A 19,139-nucleotide genomic window follows, 5' to 3' on the forward strand; every position below is an offset into this window, starting at 1 on the left:
GTAATTCACGAGTTAAATTTCCAAACGAAAATAGCAGTCACATATTACACATAATGAATGGTGGATTTGAACATCTTTAACTTAAATTTTAGAAAAACAAACTGTAAAACAGCAACGGGACAAAATTGGATGACCAGATCATCTCAGAATTGTACCCGTGGAAGAAAATCCTAAACGTCAAGTTTACTGCAATTTTTCTCTTCATATAATGAATAAATTAAATGATTAATTGATTGAAATTTGCATATTTTAAATGAACATCTTTAATAATTGATGATTAAGTTCCTGCTTCAATGCTTCAAAACAAACAAAAAAGGTCAATTGAAAATCAATACTGTGTAATGGAAAATAAACAGGCAGACTGACATTAGGCAATAATTACTTTGAACTATTTTCAAGCTTATTGAGCATAGACATAACATACTTTCACCGGCGCTCCAGTGTGTGTACCAATATGGAGGCAACTAATTTTTTTCGCCTACTTTACATCAAGTTGTGTAAAGGGACAGAAGCCTACGGGCAGGGGGCATATTCACTTGGCAATACAGACAGTCCTCAAACTCGTAATAGAACTAAAATAGGGAAAATTGGAATAAAATTATGGCCTAACCCTAACCTGGTACATACCCTATGGGAGTACACCTATGTATTACATGTGAGGAAATATTTCTGAATAAAACAAATCATGAATCCCACAGAATTTTAAGTAATTTTTATCTGCATGTAATTTTTCTAAATATCCGAAATTTACAATGAAAGTTACTGTGATAGATAGGTTGAATTTAAATCTGCCAAGAGAAGTTATGCAATATGTATTGCACTATGATGTCATAGACATATACCACTAAACAAACTAGTAATCAAAAATATCATGATATTCAACATACATATTATATTTAGCATTGCTTTACGAACAGCAAGTATTCCATGAATGAACTGTTTTCGTTTTCGAGTTTAAATCAATATTTGACCCTTGACCCGACAAATCTAAATCAGAGTGTTTTATTAACAATTCGGCGGCAACTCGTCGGAAAACACCTTCAATGTTATAATTGTCTTTTGCAGATGTTTCAATATATTCCAGCATTCCCCAGTACTCACCGACACTTTGAGCTTCATTAGAATCTACAGCACGAGCTTCTTTTAAATCTGTTTTGTTTCCTGTGATACAAGTAACAATTTAATTGTTTGCATGTTATCAATTTTATCAAAATATAGTTAAGGGTTTAAGATCATTTCTTTATGTGACAACGTGTTTTTGAATAGTTATTTTGTCATTGTTTGTCAACTTGTGAGCAAGAGTTTATGATTTTGCATACAGCAAATGGTAATAACAACCTAAAGTCTTCGCATCATCTCAAAAGTACCAAATCAATCAATCATCTTATTTCGGCTCTATGACTTAAACGGAACAATACAAAAAAGTAAACAGAAAACAAATACAGAGATACCTGGATTTGCAGCATTATTTAGTAATCCTATAATTCAAATGAATTATTGTTTGAAATGCCTTACCTATTAATATTTTTGTTACATCCGAAGAGCAATACTTTTGTATATCTTCCATCCATCTAGATACATTTTTAAATGATGATTCCTGAGTGACATCAAATGCACATAATACTCCATTAGCACTGCGATAATAGGATTGGGTGATTGTGCGAAATCTTTCTTGACCTGCAGTATCCCAAACCTATCATTTAAAAAGGTTAAAACAATAATTTAGGGTTTGTTCCTGTACGGTAGTACCGTAAATAAAGAAACTGGTACAATACCGGCACACTTAAATCTGTAAATAGTGCTGTAACAGTATCAACCACGTTAGACTAGAATTCGAATACAGGAATAAGTTTCACCTGAAGTTTTATTTTCTTTCCATCTATTTCCACCGTTTTCATACAGAAATCAACGCCAATGGTGCTTCCCTGCATTTCTAACCAAGTACCTGTCTTAAACCTTTGTACAATGCAGGTTTTTCCAACGCCTGCATCACCAATCAAAACGATTTTGAAAAGGTAATCAAACGGATCAGAATCACCCAGCGCCATATTGCTACCGTAACCTTACCGGTATCGGTAAAGCAGCAATGCAAGTAGTAAAAAAGCTTCTTGGGCTGGTGTCGCGAGCTTCGACTTTTTGACTAAATATGGTACAGGGCGGTAGTAGGGACTTCAAACAAAGTCGTCAACTGCTGGTTCAATACTATGGGTCGGACAAACAACATATCCAACATTAGAATTCGCTCACCATCAGTATTCACGGGTTCAAAACGATCAGAACAAAGAGAAGTAGATTACAGTTCACGTTATACCGTCAGAAGCTAGGTCGCGACTCGCGAATAAGGAGATACGCCACGGTACCGACCGGTTGTGCGACTTCGAGCTGTGCAAAATCTGACGGTTTGCGAGATTGAGTGACTTATCAACATACCGAGGAAAAATCTCAAATTTTTAAATTATTAGACACAGGTGCATCATTAACTTTTACCATGCTATATAATTCCCATTGCCATCGTACATTTCATTACTTTAGCATCAGTACCGTGTTTCCCCGAAAATAAGACTGGGTCTTATTTCAATTTTATTCCGAAAAAAAAAAAAAACTAGGGCTTATTTTCGGGGGATGACCTATATTTTGATATTTATCAAAAACAAAATTACAAAGTAGTGAATTACGAGATTTTCAGATATACAAAATATGAATACAGATATCCATTTACGATTTACTTATAAATAACACGTTTTTATTCAAAATGACTGCAAAACATATATTATCAATCATTTAAAACGCGTAGGAGAGATGTCTTGCTATCGACTAAATGAAAAAAAAAAATTCGCGTTATTGACTAGGTCTTATTTTAAGGGAGGGCTTATATTAAAATCATTTTTAAAATTCAGGCTAGGTCTTATTTTCGGGGAAACATGGTAGTATCAATTTCAATTAAAATAAAGCTTTAAACCATTAAAATATACATCATCCTTTTTGACAAGAACTTATTACTGATGGATTTTTATCGGTAAGTATGTTGATAGGTATTTGTCTGTGTGTATGTCTGTTAGATGCACGCGATGTCTCACGAAAACGAGATTGAATCTGCTCCAGATTTTGCATGTGCATTCATCATATCTCGGACCAAACGCCTATTGATTTTGGGCGAATTATGTTGTATAATTAGCGAGTTATTAATTAATTAGTGATGGGACACAAGGTGTCACTATGGAGTAAGAGCGCTGTTTTGGGGGATCCCCTAACTTTCGATCGATAAGTCTTCGGTCTCTGACCGATATTCTCGTCCATTTTTTGTTGACAAAAAATCGTCTTTGAAATTTGTAGTAGTTAAAAATTGCTTAAGCCACTAGAAGGCTATTTTTTGTCAATTTTATTTAAGTCCTCTATGACGAAGTATTTCACCCAAAATTTTAACGTTCCAGTTTTAGTTAAAGAGGAAACAGCATTTTTCTATTCAGCTTATGTTTTCAGCAAAGTCAGTGCCCCGACCCCTTTTAAATTTGGCATTATTAGCGACTTCCGTGTTGATATATTGAGCATTGCATTACTGGGACCTCCTGAAGTATGCGCACCAAGATGGCTCACAACCTGAACTCGGGTTGTGTTTGTGTACCATGTTAGGGTTCAGGTTGTGCGACATCTTGGTGCGCATACTTCAGGAGTACCCATTAATGTTTTCAAGAGGACACCCAAAATTATAAGTTTATTTCAACATTAGAGAATCAAGAAAGTGAATCTATTTGAAGTTTCAATCGAAACGCCGCAGAATGGTAAGATTGAAAACCAACAGATTTCTAAAAACTATTTTCACACACTGCCATATTCTATGATCATCTTTTTTCCCACTCGGCTAACTTTTACCTGCATTTTTGTTACCAAAAACGGACCATGTTTCTAGAATAAATTAAATTTTATGTCAGGATTGTTATTATCCAATTACACCCCTCTCCTTATTAAACTAAGATATCACTTTCTACTTCGTTCGGAACTCTAAAACAAATAAACCTTATTTTGCTGTTTTCTATACCTCATTGCGATTTAGGTAATCCAATAATACTCAATGGGGCAAAATCTAGGAGGTGCCCGAATTAAAACTGCCTATACGTCCCCAAAACCCCATCCCAGAAATTCCTCAAAATCCCTAATTTAAAAAAATAGAATAAAGTTTACTGCATATAATTTATTCACTTATCGAATATTTCATTTTTTGAACGAATTGAGGATTTTGACACCTTTGTTGAACCCTGAAAAGGTAGGTAGTTTGGCATCATCTGGCTGTGAAGACATCCAAAATATATTCTCTCTTCACATGTTTTCACCAGAAACATAGTCACTCACGACTTTGAAGACATAGAGAACGTATGACCATAAAAACAGCCACACATCAACCAAACGAACATAAAGAAGTTTGGCATTTTCAACTACAGCGTCCCTCACGCAACACCAACCCATTTCACCTCTGAAAAACATTGATTTTAAATAGACATTCACGAAAAATTCTGATAGAGAAAAATATTTAAAAATTTCCTGATTCATGTGAAATAGAACTGAAAAAATTGTCTGCTTTATGAAGTACAAAAATTCTAAATTGCCAACAATGGCAAAAAACCTGTAATCAAATACCAATATACAAAATGTCTACTATGGGAAAATATGACAAAACATACCTTATAAAAGAGTAAATTGCAAGAGCTTTTGCATCAATCCAAGTCTGTAAAGCAAGCAGTGATGGCCTCAATTCTACCGATAGCTTGTTCAATGCTATTGTCAACTTTTGTAGAAAACTTTCACACTGTTTAAGCAAAACGTTCAGTTACTTCACAAATTGATATAATACAAGACATATGCTATTTTTGACATATAATACGTACGCTGCCCGTATATGTCCACATATAAAACAAACAATTACTGTATAGGAAAATATATGTGATGTGCTTGATCAGCAATGCTATTTTTCAAAAATTCGCAAAGGTATGAAAATTCGAGACCAATGGATAAAATCAGTAGAGTGATGAATTGAAACCAAAAAAAAATCTCTTTATCCAGAGATATGACAAACCTACCAGAACCAAGCCTGCTTTCGTATATTCTCCAATAAGAGTTCTCAATGGTGCGGTCACTTCTAAAAGCCAATTGACGAAATTTTTGAGCAATGCAGCAACATATGAGAAATACGGACCCAGTATATCAGCAGCACGATTCCAATAGTATGGTACATTATCTTGCAGCCACCTGTAAAAAATAGAAAACATATATATCAATTTTAAGCGCACCTATTCACCCAGCAGAATACAAACGGAATACTGTCCTTTGTTAACAATACTAGAAAACATTAGGAAACATATACTGGTATATAAAAATATCAAATTTAATGTGAATTGAAAAACAAATGAGGGAACAGCCATTGATATTTACTATTTCAGATATTCAGGTATTGCTAGAATTGAATTTTGCTTGTCATACGATTAATTTAATGGGCAGTGTAATAATTTCAACAGTATATTTTTTACCTCGACACAATACAACAGAAATATGTATTTAGTCAACAATAAAAAAAGCACTTTAATGGAATGAACTTTTTAAAATGTAGGTTTTTTTTGACAATTTTTGACAAAAAATGTGAAAAAATCTGAAACTGATACCCTAATCAATTTCAAATTTTCAGCAGAAACTGTTATTTCCCCCAAAATTTCGATATTTTAATTTTAGGATTCCTGTTTTATGGCCAATATATTTGAGCATTGCTCTGTAATTTTCAACGAAACTTTGTGTACTCACTTTGTAACATGCTGCAACACAGTTGAAATTTTCGCCCAAATTTGATTGAGGAATTTCAATGTACCGGTATCATCCAAAGTCCTATAGGTGACAGATTTATAAACTCCACCTTGAGTGCGAACGTCGAACACGAAAAAGCCAACTGCGATAGCAGTAAGTGCAAACAAAATAGGAAGAACTATATGAGTGCAGATTGAGAGCGTCCGGCTCGATTTTGTTTCAAGTTTTTGATTCATATGCTGAAATAACGGAGAATGTTATGAATACATCCAGACTAGAGTACTGGTTGCCACAGATAACAGTATGAAATGAATGAACGGTACTCCCATAGTATGTGTACCAGGTTAGGCCATAATTTCATTCCTTATTTTAGTTCTATTCAAGTTTGGGAACTGTCTGTGTTAGGCATGTGAATATACCCTTTGGCCATAGGTTTCAGTCCCTTTACACAACTTGATGTAAGGTAGGTGTATTGGCATATTGGTACACATACTTCTGGAGCGTTGGTAATTTAAATGCTAATTCTAATCATCCAAAATGAAATCATTGGAAAACAGTATAAGCTTAACTGAAACACTTTTAACTTGACAAAGCATAGTTTTAGATAACTGCAGCCATAGTTTGTTTTCGAGCGAACACACAAAAACCACAGGATAATCGAGAAAATCATGGAATCTACCTTGCATAACCTATTCACAGGTTTAAAATCAGATACAGATGTCATAGGCGAAGACTTTGCAGCTTCGTCAGCATTAGTAATACAGAAGGCACGAATTGTTTCCATAAAATGTTTTGGTGGTAACTTGTAAACAGCTTGAACCCAATTTTCTTCCAGATATTCCAGCAGCATCCTGAGAAAAGTTACCATAATAAGTCTATCCGTGTAGTAAGTACATTATAGGAAAGATCACGAATACGCATGGAATAAAAAATGAATATTAAAGCATTTGAGAGAACACAACTTATGTGCAAAACTTCCTAGATTACTAAAACTTCCGGGTACAATTATACACAAATAAAAAGAGTTATATAAATTTTCTTTATTTTCATAGAAATCAAGAAATTTATGCGTTTTTGCAATTTTTCGAATACAATTTTTAGAATCATAATCTTAATTGGAAACATTATTTTTGTAATCATATTATTAGATTTACAACACAATGCAAACTATCAAACATTACAATTTTCCCGCCCACTCAAACAAATATGTCACCTATTATCATGTAGGCAGGTGTGGTCAGCAAACATACCAATTCATATTCATGGTACAAGAATAGGACGAGCTATAATATGTAGTACCATGGATAATGTTTGACTATAAACTGTTTATTTTTTTTTATTTGTTATGAAATTCATAGGTTTTGTTTTTGGGTAACACTGTATATCTGCAGCTGGTACTTTGCAGAGAACAATTTCATTTCTAATCTAGTCGAACAACCTGATTTATAATACAAGAATGACCAACAGCTTTGTTTTTTTGAAGAAGAAACTCATAAATAAACAGCTCACCTTGTCTGAGGAAGCGACGTTTGATATAATTCTCTCCACTTTTTAAAACAGTTTGGGGTACCTTGCATGCACTCAAATATAATGTCCAAAAGTTGGGGTCTGAATTGAGCAATCTGGAAAATGAAAGTAACAGTAAAAACAAATATAATTATATCAAAAATATTTTAAAAAGATGTATAAATTAACAAAACTACAATTGCTATTATTGTCTCTAATATTGACATTGTTGAATTTTTTTTTAAAATGAAGCCAAATTTGATATTTAGTTCTGTTCAGGTTTAAGTAATTATAGAACAGGGGTAAGAACAAACCAGTAATGGTATCCGACATTCCTCTCAAACATAAATATCCCTCGATTCAAGGGACGAACCTGTGAACCCAATCTGAGTATTCCATTGCGAGATGTAGCATAATATGAATGATGATATTTTTATATTAGGTTCCTTTTGGTCAAAATCATGCATTACCATTTTATAAATAACATTCATAAATTTTGGTAACCAACCTCTTCAGGTGGAGTTTTCAAAAAAGTTTCGAACAACGCTACTTTCGTTTTTGCGTTTCCAGTTGCAATAAGACGAATAGGCCTGTGTTGTTCCTGCAATCTGTCACGATGTCTGGAACCGAAAAATATCAAAATTTTGAAATTTATTATTGGTACCTAATGAACATGGCCCCAGAGAACAGTTCTATGGCCCCCAAGAGTGGCCCGAGGGCCTAGTTTGTGAAACTCTGGGAGGCATGCCACTTGTGTCAGTAAACTACTCCCAGATTTTTTCAAACAAGAATATATTACCGTACTCACATTGATGCAAGACCAGTCGTAGGATCGAAAGTCCATTTCATGATTTCCATGAATTTTTCTGCGTCTATTGAACCAGACAAACGAGCCTATATCAAAACAGAAAAAATTTCAATATAGTAAAATCATTATATATATAACATGGAAGAAATAACTGATGTGACATACCACTGGATCTTTAGAAGAGAAGAGTAAATGTTCAAGATAATGTACAACATATGCAGCAACATTCTTTACTTTAATCATTGGCAACATCATGTTCAACCACACTAAAAATGAGAGATAATTTTTTATTAAAATGTCCAAGACTGTAATCAAAATTAGCACTTCGTTAGGAAATTTAATGCATCTATTCTATTGTGGAAGATGGTTAATTTCAGTGCTTTGAATGTTCATTATTGCATATTCCAAGACTTATTTGGAACTTATATAATATAAAAAAGCCTGCACATACATCGTGGTTTCGATGCTTAGATGTTAAAGTGTTAGTTAGAATTGATGGTGTTAGTATCACATAATACACATCTCAGGTTAGAATCGGATAGGCAATATCGAAACAAAAATATTCCAATGCGTCCAAAAAACGATGTAATTCCAAATGCAACAAAATCGACCATAAATATTATTAAGATAATTTGCTTAGTAAAGCAGAGATGTGCACGATTTCTGAGAAAAGTACATATGATTACTAGAATGACAAGAACTGGACCATATAGATTTATACTATGGTTGAATTGCAAAATAGACAATTGAAAATAAATAGAAATAAATTATCAGTATATATCTATATAACAAATCATTTCAGATAAAATAGGAATTTAAAAACAGATAGCCAATTTTTATGAATATTCTTTGATAAAAATAACAGACCTTTCATTCCACATTGAGGATCATTAGTGCCAACTTGTCCAAGAGCCCACATATATGCAAGACACCTGGATATAGAGATAAGGCTTGTGTGACAATTAATGAATTTAGTAAAAAAAAATAAAAAAAGGCAGTAGGTCATATATAACAACAGAAAATTTCACCTTGCAAAAAACACATTGCAACCTTGTTAACATATTAAAAATATTTCTGAAAATTTTTTAATTATTTACCTTTTTGGAGTATTTACCATCGCTGTCATTTTCTCCACTTCTCTCTGATATTTTGGTGGGATGCAAACCTTTGGTGCTCCGTGTGCCAAGACTTGAATACAGAGACGATAACCCCATGTTGGCTGATCTGAAAGTGTGATAAGACAATAATTCTACTTTTCCTTATTTGTAAAATAAAAAATATAGTAGACCTATCTAATATTTATGGAACCCATTCATGCACAAGTCAAGTAATGCTTCAAGGCCAATTTAAAAGAAAATCCAGACCAATTAATGCGATCAAGTTTTTTTATATTACACACTTTTCATGCCTTTGCTCAGAACAAGGCCCCAAACAAGTAGACACAGTTATCTCACAATATGTAAGGAGTTACTTTTATTTGAAATAGCCAGAATCTTCACGGTTCGGCAGTGCCACATAATTTTTTACACCCTGGGTAAAATGCAGAGGCATTGGATTAATTGGAACTTTAGATGTTAATATAAGATGCCAACACAATTAAATTTACCAATTTAACCGCCAGGCTAAATTATTGTTGTTGTTGGGTGGACGAACCAATCAGTTTTAAGTTTTCAGTTTAGATGGAAGAAGTTGCTAGGGGCTTATTACTGTATATTGTTTTTAAAAGTTCTTTTGAGTCATATGGAACTCAATACGTCACTCAGAATTGTACTGTTTTATTTTAATTCATGGGAACACTTTCTATAAAATATGGAAACACTTTTATATAACCTTTGACCTTGGTGTTTATAAACAAAAATGTGTAAGTTAACACCTACACTCTGATGAAACAATCAAACACCCATTGTTTTTCATTCACAAAATTATCTTCATTACAATTTACAGTCATGATTCATTTGTGAAAACAATTCAAAAGTCGAGTTGTCACAATCAACTTTAGTGATCTGTGGCATATTTCGCAATATTGTTATTACAAAACACTCGAGTCAAGTACTTTCAAAATGACACAGAATGAGAGATGAGCTATCAAACTTTACCACATATATAATAAAACAACAATAACATAGACAGATGCCATTACATAGATATTTAATGAAGCATAAAGAGAATCTAATAGCGTAGCATGAACAGAATGTTCAAATTGACAGGATTCGATATTCTATCAAATAACTTCATTTTTAAATCGTCATTCTGAGCAATGCCTCATAATAAAACTAAAAAGGCCTTTAGTTTGTTTCTGGAACAGTGGAAAATAGAAAACGAATAAGTCATTGTTTAACAGCAAGTTCTGTGCATTTCCAAAACATACACAGGGATTACTCTATATATTGATAAGCACTAACATTACATTACAATAATATATTTGTGTTAGTATGCAATAAGACTCTTGAATCACATATCATGCAAGACAAATTTTTTTCTGAACAAGCATATATTATCAATTTGCCATCTGTGGCTTAGTATTATAGAATTTTTCTCCTTGTTTCAGATTAATTCAGTCATGTACAACAGTTAGAATTGCGAAATACAGGCATCATAAGACTTTACAAAGTTAGCATATTTTTGATAAAGTGAATGCACCTAAAGTATTATGTCATAACAATTGTCTCGTCTTACGTGGCATAAACTTGCAAGTGTTATTGCAAGCCAGTTCTAAAAATATCGACATTACAACATAAATCAACGAATTCCAAATAATCAATCAATGTTGGGAAACAGCAACATTTCATACATTTTTACAAAGTTACTGAAATTTTTAGGAAGATAAAATTACAGAGGTGTATTTTTTCCAATATTTATTCTATCATTTTACCTCTTATTAATAATGACAAAATAAGACAGACAATTATGAATATGCTAATACATGCACACCCAGTTTTAAAAAAAAACAATGGGTAATATAATAATAAAGCTGTTTCAAATTTTCCAAATTGATTATTAAAAATAATTTTTTAAATAAAACTCTTCTAACTCATTTGAAAAAAATTATAAACTCAAAATATTGAATATAATAGAATTTAAACCGAATTCATTTTTGACTAGCACTACTATAATTCTATTTCTGGGTATACCACCATATGGCCAACAAAATTCCAGGAAGCCATAGGATAATATAGTAATTCCCTGAAACCTAATACACTTTTATATAAGTGATATGATAAACATTAATTGAGGATTACAGATATTTATATAGCGAACAAGTGTGGCCCGTAGTTAAATAAGATAAAATAATACTACACAATGATATTGATTGCGACATTACTAGTTCTATGCCCCAAGGCTATATAATGCAGTGCAATATTATTCCGGTATTTTAATGAAATAGCTTGTTTTGTTAACGCTATAAACAACAGGAAACGTCTACGAAACTTTGGTATCGAGATTTCGTTTACATATCCTAATTTTTATTATCTAGTCTAATAAGTTATAAATTATTTTATTTGAATAATGAATTAATTGAAACGATTGTTTTAGATAATTTTGATCACACCAATGTCTTGAGCCCTCTATTAATGAACTAGTGTACTGAATAAATTAGATTTTAACTATGTTAGTGTCAAAGATTAAGCATCGCACACAGGAGTGTATCCAAGAATTTTTTAAAGGGAGAGGGGGGGGGGTTACTAATTGCCAAATTAGACTGTATCAGCTACCTGGTCCGACTGGAGGCTGGAAAACGTGGGTTTAGTTCGGTCTTACCAAAATAGAAGCTATCCATGTATCACTGGCTGACAATACAGTGCCATGTTAGGAGTGAAAATGTGAAAATTCACCAAAAAAAAGTGAAAAATTGTGAGTTTCAAAAACTTACTTACAATTTTACACAATCTTTCACATTACCTCTCCATTTTAATTGAAAATTTGACTTCTCAATGACATATACTAACCTCTAATCATGCAATCAATCATAGAACCAACACAATGTTCGAAAAGAAGTTGTCTAACAACATCAGAAGTTTCATCTACGAACAGTTTGTAAAGCATGGCGTATATTGGCTGAAAAGTAAAATTAAACGAATTTAAATTTAATACAAGCAATATAAAGAAATAATATGAATTTAAGATTTTGTATGTGATAACAGTCATAGGACATGAATATTCATTATTAATAATAAAACTTCCAATTTTCTGAAATCAAAATTTGGGTTCTTAGGGCATTGGTATGCATAGCCATCCAGTTTAAATAATAATAAAAAATAGCCCAATATAGATTTTCTGACAGCCTCATCAAATGCCACTCAAATCGAAAATGCGGGCAGAATTTAATTTATTATTTCTTTGTTGGATGAGTGTTTGTATGTGAATTGTTTGACAAGTCTGGAATCCAGAATCAGTTTGCTATAACTGAGGTTGTTGAAAAAAGTATCTACCGGTAGGTTACAAAAAACTTGTTTTTTTCACAACGACCATAACATTTTTATACTTCTCATAAAAATGTGTCTTCAAGTTTTGAGATAGTAGCAATCATACACACATACCTTTGAAACTTTGGATAGGGGATAATCCAAATCTTTTTCCAATAACGCCGGACTCTCATCGGCACAAGAAATTGTTTCATTGATGTCATGAGCAACAGCTTTTTGCCAAATCTGAAAGGCAAAAAAATTTATTATTGCGCAATAGCTATATCATACTAAAAATAAAAAAGCAGTCTTCAGTAAGCAATCATATTGAAAACATTCATGATACTAAAACAAAGTTTCATGTGCCTGTAAAACATCTTGTGTTTAATGATATATACAAAATGACTCACAGTATGTGGTGCCCTTAGCTGATTTGCTTTCTCGTAAACAGCTACCACTGATACCTGCATATAAAAGTAGATTCACTCAGTTGCAAAAAAAAACATTGCTTTATATACTTTGTTAAATGGAATGAAAAATATATCAGGATATGGATATCATATACACGACTTTCCATACAAGTTTGTTAAAAAGAAAGGACAAGTGCTCAATTTTGACCTAAAATGGGGAGGGGGGGCTCAGGTGTTCAATGACTTCACTGAGCGTCAGTCAAGTATTATTTAAAATATTTAACATATTCAAGATGTCAAATTCGTAGCTAGAATGGTAAATTTTTTAAAGAGTTAATATTAAATATTATCCATATCAATATGACAGTTAAAATGTAAAATTCATGAATCTTTTTGAATGCATGAGCAGAAATACAAAGCAGATTTATTACACATAAATATCAGTAATTTGGTGTGTCAGTTTTGAACTTAAATTGCAGGAAAGAAATATGAAATCTTACATCGTGAATTGCTTCAGCAAAGGTGTTATATTTGAATCTAGATGTAGATGAAGGTTTTTTGCTCTTTTTCTGTTTATTTTTGCCTGAAAAAACAAAGATAAATTTAAGAAATTCGGTCAGTATTATCTAATAATTCATAAAAAAAAGTTGGTAATACTGGAAAGTATGTGAACTCAAAAAATCTTGTGTTACCTTTAGGAGATGATTGTGCATTTGATCGATCTTGTAAGGGAAGTTTTTTGTTTCCTCCACCGCCGCCTGATTTATCAGCAAAGGCATCAAACATTGATTTTGCAACTTTCAGAGGTTCAACTGCAAAAGAACAATAATGTGACTGTTAATGAAAAGGTGTAGTAAACTGGGTAAAGCAATGTCGAACCAGAAAAATTCTGGTCTTTCCAAATTATAGTAGCTTGTCCAGAGCATTGTTCGAAAAAGTAACAAATATAAAACAATTCTAAAACTTTAATATTTGTTCTGGACTACTGACTGTCTGACATTATGCTAAAAATTTACTAGTAAATTTACATATACAAATAAAAGTGAAAAAACGATTATTTTACGAACCTTCCACCTCACTTTTTGGCATTTTATCCACCGAAACCTTTTTCTGTCCTTTCGCGCTTGTTTTTGTTTTCCCGACTTTTTCCCAACTTTGATTATTAGAAGACATGATTTTTGTTCACCACACAAAAACGATAATTTAAAATGATAATATATTTAAAACCTACCAAAAATGTACAATTTTTATTATAGAAAATGAAATACCATGAATTGAAATGAAAATAATATATGGCAGATACTACAATGATAATATATGAATGTGATTTTTTACAAAAACGATTCAAAAATAAATTTCACATTATCAATGTGCATTTTTATGTGTGATGCAATATACCATGCTCGTAGGTGGAAGGGAAAAAAAAATTAACAGTAGATGCATGACATAATGCGAAATCCCTGAAGCAGTATTTCTCAAGTGGGCCCCCGAGGATTTTTGAAATGGGCCAAAATATATGACTAAAATTGAACCAAGATTTGGACGTTCAATTTGACGAGTTGATAAATGAGCAAAATGAATAAGTAGGATCAGTTTGGTCATTGACACTTTTACTGTATTGTTTATATAAATGATCAGAACATTTTTATGATAGTTGAAAATGTTTTTTGACACTGAGAATAGGCCACAAGAGAATAAAGGTTGTGAGAATCACTGTAATAAAAGAGTATAAACGGTACTAGTCTAAAACTCCTCCTTTGGCAAACATTTCAAATTTTGAGCTGTTAAAATAGGGGAAGTTTAAATCATATGATATCACATTCTTATGGTGTACTTTTCTCTCAAAATCAGGCTCTACAAAAGCAGTTACGGTAGTCGATAACTGATATTCCAAATTTTATGACTACAATTTGATATACGGGTATGTATATCATAATTCAATATACAGATAGCAAAATTCTGGTATCGGTAGAAATAACAATCGTACATGGCAGATTGCCGTAATGAAAGCAAAATATCTCAAAATTTAGGGCTCCAGGCAGTCTAGAGGAAACTTTAAAAAATAAAAAATTAAGTAACGATAATGACAATTCCAGTATCCAGTATTTAAACCACTGAAAATTCAATAGTAATCAGCGCAGAAGTTGAATGGAAACTGTTTTTTCCCCGAAACAATAAAATCTATATTCGGCCCATTTTATGTCAATAATTGATCTTAATTAGAAATTCCAAACATTCTGTATATTATTTGAAACTTGGTAATATTAATACAGTAAACATATTTATAGAAAAACAATCGCTGTATCTGAGAACTGAAATTCCTCAGGTAAGGATTATTTGTTTAAGAAAAAGTGATGTACCAGTACCACACTATGAAAGATCATATGAATTTGACAGTACATGCAATTTTAAAAGAGTGCAAGTTGTATATCATAGTGAAAATGGTGATATGAAATGACAATGATACAAACATAAAACAATTTATAGAATGAAATATTACTTGGAAATAAAAAAATTAAATATAACAATTGATTCAAATTCTAGATTGTACCGACTTCAAGTCAATCAGCATTTACTGTTGTGTAACGCACCACAATGAGTTTATATAGTTGCAGTAGTCATTGGCGTTTTAATGGTTGTCAACTTTGCTCAAAGATGAGTATCCTCTAATTCTGAGTGAGTGCAAGTGACTAATTTTATTTCACCATATATAAATTATTATTTTCCTTTAAAAATTACAGATTTTACTAAAAACAGGAATTCAAAAAAAAAAATCCAAACAAAACTTGGGAAGAGCAGTTATCAGTCATACTGAAAAAGAATAATATACCAAATCCAATAATTTAGGCATTTTTCATCAACATTTTAAGGTTGGCTATATATGATATAAGTCTACTTCAATGTTATATATAAACATAAATTTTAATTTAAAAATATATTTTAAATGCTGAAAATCACATAATATCGGTACCCTGGAAAAAAATCTCAACTCAAATTGATTTATAAAAAAATTGAAAAAAAAATTTCATCTAACATTATTATTATGTAAGTTTAGCTGAGCATAAGTCCTCGATAAAGATCTGAAAATACCGCACTTAAATAAGGTCCTAACATACTGCAACTAAAAATAAAATTTCTGCCAGTAAGCAGCATTGTAAACAACTGAACTTGGAAATACCATTTTTGGACTGTCCAATTAAATTCTGGTATCACATCTAGGATATGATTTGTTTATGTATGATTAATAAACCTAAAAGTTTCATCAATCTAAGTCTAGGACACTTTGCACAAAAGTTATGTACTCTTTAGAATATTTTCCAAATGGCATGAGTTCTGTATTTTTGGGTCTGTGGTACTATATGGATGTTAGTAAATAAGGAATGACTAGTATATGACAATCATGAAATTTGGTTAGATTCTAGGTTTCAAAAAATGACATGACCTAAACTCTGACGTTCGCTGTAATCGATGCTCAATGAACCAAACAATTAGTAAACAATCAAAAATATTAAAAAAATATAGCGTAATGTGAGAATGGCAAGTATTTTCTCCAAAATGCAATTTTCTTGATTCAGGTCAGTTATGTTTAAAAAAGTTTAAAAAAAAATTCACAAAAATACATGAATACAATACAAAAATAAATCAATAACAGCACCAAAATCATAATAAACAAAAATAAAAATTCATAATAGCACACAATTTGATCAGGAATAGGTTTATACCATAATTACGGTACTTCAAGAGAAACATTACAATGATGAGATCAATTTGTACAAATTATAAATAGGTATAACTTATAGATTGAAATCACAATGAGAATTATTGATTATCATATTTGGTCAATAACTAATAATTTAAGGTACTTATTAATAATCAAACTTAAACAAAAATGGATTTTCAATAACAAAACGAGTTAATGAACATAGATGAAGCATCTCATATCTATGAATCAGGCATAAACCAAATATATAGTAAAGAAGATAAAACAGTATCGAAAAAAATTCCTTTTTAAAAACAGCACCAGTTTTATTTAAATAGTAAATTTCATTAACTCTTCATAACTTCAAATGGGGGACCTGGTGGTTATAGTCACAATGTACATCTTTAATAAAAAATCAAGGCACCTGTTTTTTGTGAGTTAAAAAATCACAATATGTATTAGGTAATTGTATTAAAAAATCCACTATTTTACAGAATATGAACGATGCGAACTAAAAATCTAAAAAAATAAAATTAAACTTGGTCATCAGATACTAAAATACAGATAAACTTGATAAATCTATCTTAAAAAAAACGCTTTTTTTGATAAGCATATTCAAAAAATGAGTTTTCTTATAAAAATTATGGAATAGAACACTAAAAAATTCTTATTTCATTATTCTAAAATAATATCTTTAATACGAAATAGTGAATACAGGTACCGGTATATTCTCAACTTGGTCATTTCCATAGAAAAATCCGAAAGCATTGCGAAACTATGAAATTTCCGATTGATTTTCCGTTTTAAAGTGTCGAAACATCCCAACAAAGACATGTGATTTTTGTTAAATTCAGATTAGTTCATGCTTGGCCAAATATCGCATCACTTTTCATCAGCAAATTTTTCCAACTCATAAGTAGCTTCAAAAAATGTTCAAGTTAATTAAAAAAAGAATAAAATTAAATGACGAGTACCAACTTGATATAAAAATGATATAATGTGTTTAACACCAAATGTATAAAGTTGTATCATATACAAAAATGTACCATCCACGCCATTCAGACATAGCAAAGTTCATTTTCCACTATCTCAGGCTTTTCTCATAAACTTCAGTAATTCTCATATTAACGTGATGGCTCAAATCATTACAGACGCCACTGGTGACATATCCACTGGTGGTGAACTCCCCTTTTTCGCTTTTTTGGATCCTTTCTTGAGACTGAGATTTGGTAGTTTACTCACCGGTTGAGCATGTATGAGAGGGACTTCATTACTTGCGTATGGCGGGGGTGCTTCTTCATGAATGGTCTTGGATTTGGACGTGCTATGGTGACTACGATGACCAGTCGAGGATTGGTCAGTATCTTTGTGCCTGTGATGATGACTACTTGATGACCGTGATGAACGGTCATTTTCATCATATCTCGAACTGGTGTGGCGTGATTTCCTATCGCTATGTGAAGATTTGTGTGTGTGTGATGTATGATGTGACATGTGTGAATGTGCACGAGATCTCCTTCCGTCGCTTCTTGATGATTCTTTCTCGAAACCAGATTCCACAGCGAGTGTGTCATTTCCGTTTTCTTTTATAGTTGTAATTTCTTGTATATCGTCACCGGCTTCTTCGTCGCTGTCAGCATTTTCGTTGTCAGCATTGCGACGCATCAATTTATTTGCCTTATCTCGAACATGGTTCGTCGCCTTTTCGACGCGATACTGCATACGCATCCAAACTGTCGGTTTCGGCATTTCTCCTGGTTTATACATATCACGCTCGAATACTCTCCACGTTCTCCATGCGAAGAAGGTTGATACGAGATATGCGATGAGACCAAAAATCAAGAGTACGACAGCAAAAAGATGATTGGTGTAATACGAATTATTTCCAGCAAGAAGATTGAAATAATCGGAGCAATCATACGGCCTCTGAGCACAATAGGAGTTGAAATTTAGAGTTTGTGTAAATGACATTCCAGGCCTTAATCCATATTGATAGTATGAGGAATAAGCCGTGCCACCTGTTAGAACACTACCTCTGCTCATATCCCAACGCCACACATTTCCAGCTTCTAATGCCGCTGCTATCAACACCATAATCACCATTACCATATTGAAAATGAATTCAATTTTTGGCCAATTTTTATGGCTTTGGGATAAATGATATCCGCTCATAAACAGACAATACATGAAAATTGTTGAGAGCCAAACCCAAATGCTAAGAAGCATTACGACATGAAACGGCCATGTAATGCCTTCCATGACAAAGATTGGTCTCCAGTACGGAGATGCAGCAACCATGATCCACGCTAATCCTATAATGCATATCTGAACAACTTTGCAAATACCTTGCAAGGATCGTGCATAGTTACAGTCACAGGTACATCCAAGAGCATTGGTTCGCCTTCTTCTAGTCCTATATTGAGGAGGAGGACCATCTCGCCTCTCCATTCTGGCGATTTTTCGCAAATATTAGGTGTGGCACTAACTTTATATCATAAATTCTTACTAAAATATAATAAAAAATA

General features: G+C 32.4%; 3 protein-coding genes across 3 annotated transcripts; all 3 read right to left on the reverse strand.

Annotated features, from left to right (window-relative positions):
* Nucleotides 1-262: 262 nt before the first annotated feature.
* On the reverse strand, nucleotides 263-2,342 carry LOC120334173 (ras-related protein Rab-43-like). Its single transcript, XM_039401626.2, has 3 exons — nucleotides 1,857-2,342; nucleotides 1,516-1,693; nucleotides 263-1,161 (listed from the first exon to the last, which is right to left on the reverse strand). The coding sequence occupies exons 1-3, from the start codon at nucleotides 2,046-2,048 to the stop codon at nucleotides 908-910; spliced, it is 624 nt and encodes a 207-aa protein (XP_039257560.1). The 5' UTR covers nucleotides 2,049-2,342; the 3' UTR covers nucleotides 263-907.
* Nucleotides 2,343-4,174: 1,832 nt separating this feature from the next.
* Nucleotides 4,175-14,214, reverse strand: LOC120333671 (transmembrane protein 214-A-like). The gene is made up of 17 exons (XM_039401003.2): nucleotides 13,982-14,214; nucleotides 13,607-13,726; nucleotides 13,415-13,497; nucleotides 12,915-12,968; nucleotides 12,640-12,750; nucleotides 12,049-12,157; nucleotides 9,199-9,325; nucleotides 8,969-9,033; nucleotides 8,267-8,367; nucleotides 8,102-8,187; nucleotides 7,802-7,913; nucleotides 7,297-7,409; nucleotides 6,467-6,638; nucleotides 5,788-6,026; nucleotides 5,073-5,241; nucleotides 4,677-4,801; nucleotides 4,175-4,468 (listed from the first exon to the last, which is right to left on the reverse strand). The coding sequence occupies exons 1-17, from the start codon at nucleotides 14,085-14,087 to the stop codon at nucleotides 4,315-4,317; spliced, it is 2,046 nt and encodes a 681-aa protein (XP_039256937.2). The 5' UTR covers nucleotides 14,088-14,214; the 3' UTR covers nucleotides 4,175-4,314.
* LOC120333672 (uncharacterized) lies at nucleotides 14,142-19,139 on the reverse strand. Its single transcript, XM_039401004.2, has one exon. It carries the CDS (start codon nucleotides 19,060-19,062, stop codon nucleotides 17,752-17,754), a length of 1,311 nt encoding a protein of 436 aa, XP_039256938.2. The 5' UTR covers nucleotides 19,063-19,139; the 3' UTR covers nucleotides 14,142-17,751.

Source organism: Styela clava, chromosome 15, assembly GCF_964204865.1.
Source record: "Styela clava chromosome 15, kaStyClav1.hap1.2, whole genome shotgun sequence".
Taxonomy (NCBI): domain Eukaryota; kingdom Metazoa; phylum Chordata; class Ascidiacea; order Stolidobranchia; family Styelidae; genus Styela; species Styela clava.

Excerpts from the sequence above, each read along its gene's own strand:
- LOC120334173 (XM_039401626.2), bottom strand. The coding sequence starts at position 2,048 with ATGGCGCTGGGTGATTCTGATCCGTTTGATTACCTTTTCAAAATCGTT. Across the intron at positions 1,694-1,856 it reads GAAAGAAAATAAAACTTCAG|GTTTGGGATACTGCAGGTCA; the intron begins GTGAAACTTATT and ends TTTAAATGATAG. Across the intron at positions 1,162-1,515 it reads TGTAACAAAAATATTAATAG|GAAACAAAACAGATTTAAAA; the intron begins GTAAGGCATTTC and ends CTTGTATCACAG.
- LOC120333671 (XM_039401003.2), bottom strand. The coding sequence starts at position 14,087 with ATGTCTTCTAATAATCAAAGTTGGGAAAAAGTCGGGAAAACAAAAACA. Across the intron at positions 8,368-8,968 it reads TCCTCAATGTGGAATGAAAG|TGTGGTTGAACATGATGTTG; the intron begins GTCTGTTATTTT and ends TCTCATTTTTAG. Across the intron at positions 5,242-5,787 it reads GTGTTGCAGCATGTTACAAA|GTGGCTGCAAGATAATGTAC; the intron begins GTGAGTACACAA and ends TATTTTTTACAG.
- LOC120333672 (XM_039401004.2), bottom strand. The coding sequence starts at position 19,062 with ATGGAGAGGCGAGATGGTCCTCCTCCTCAATATAGGACTAGAAGAAGG.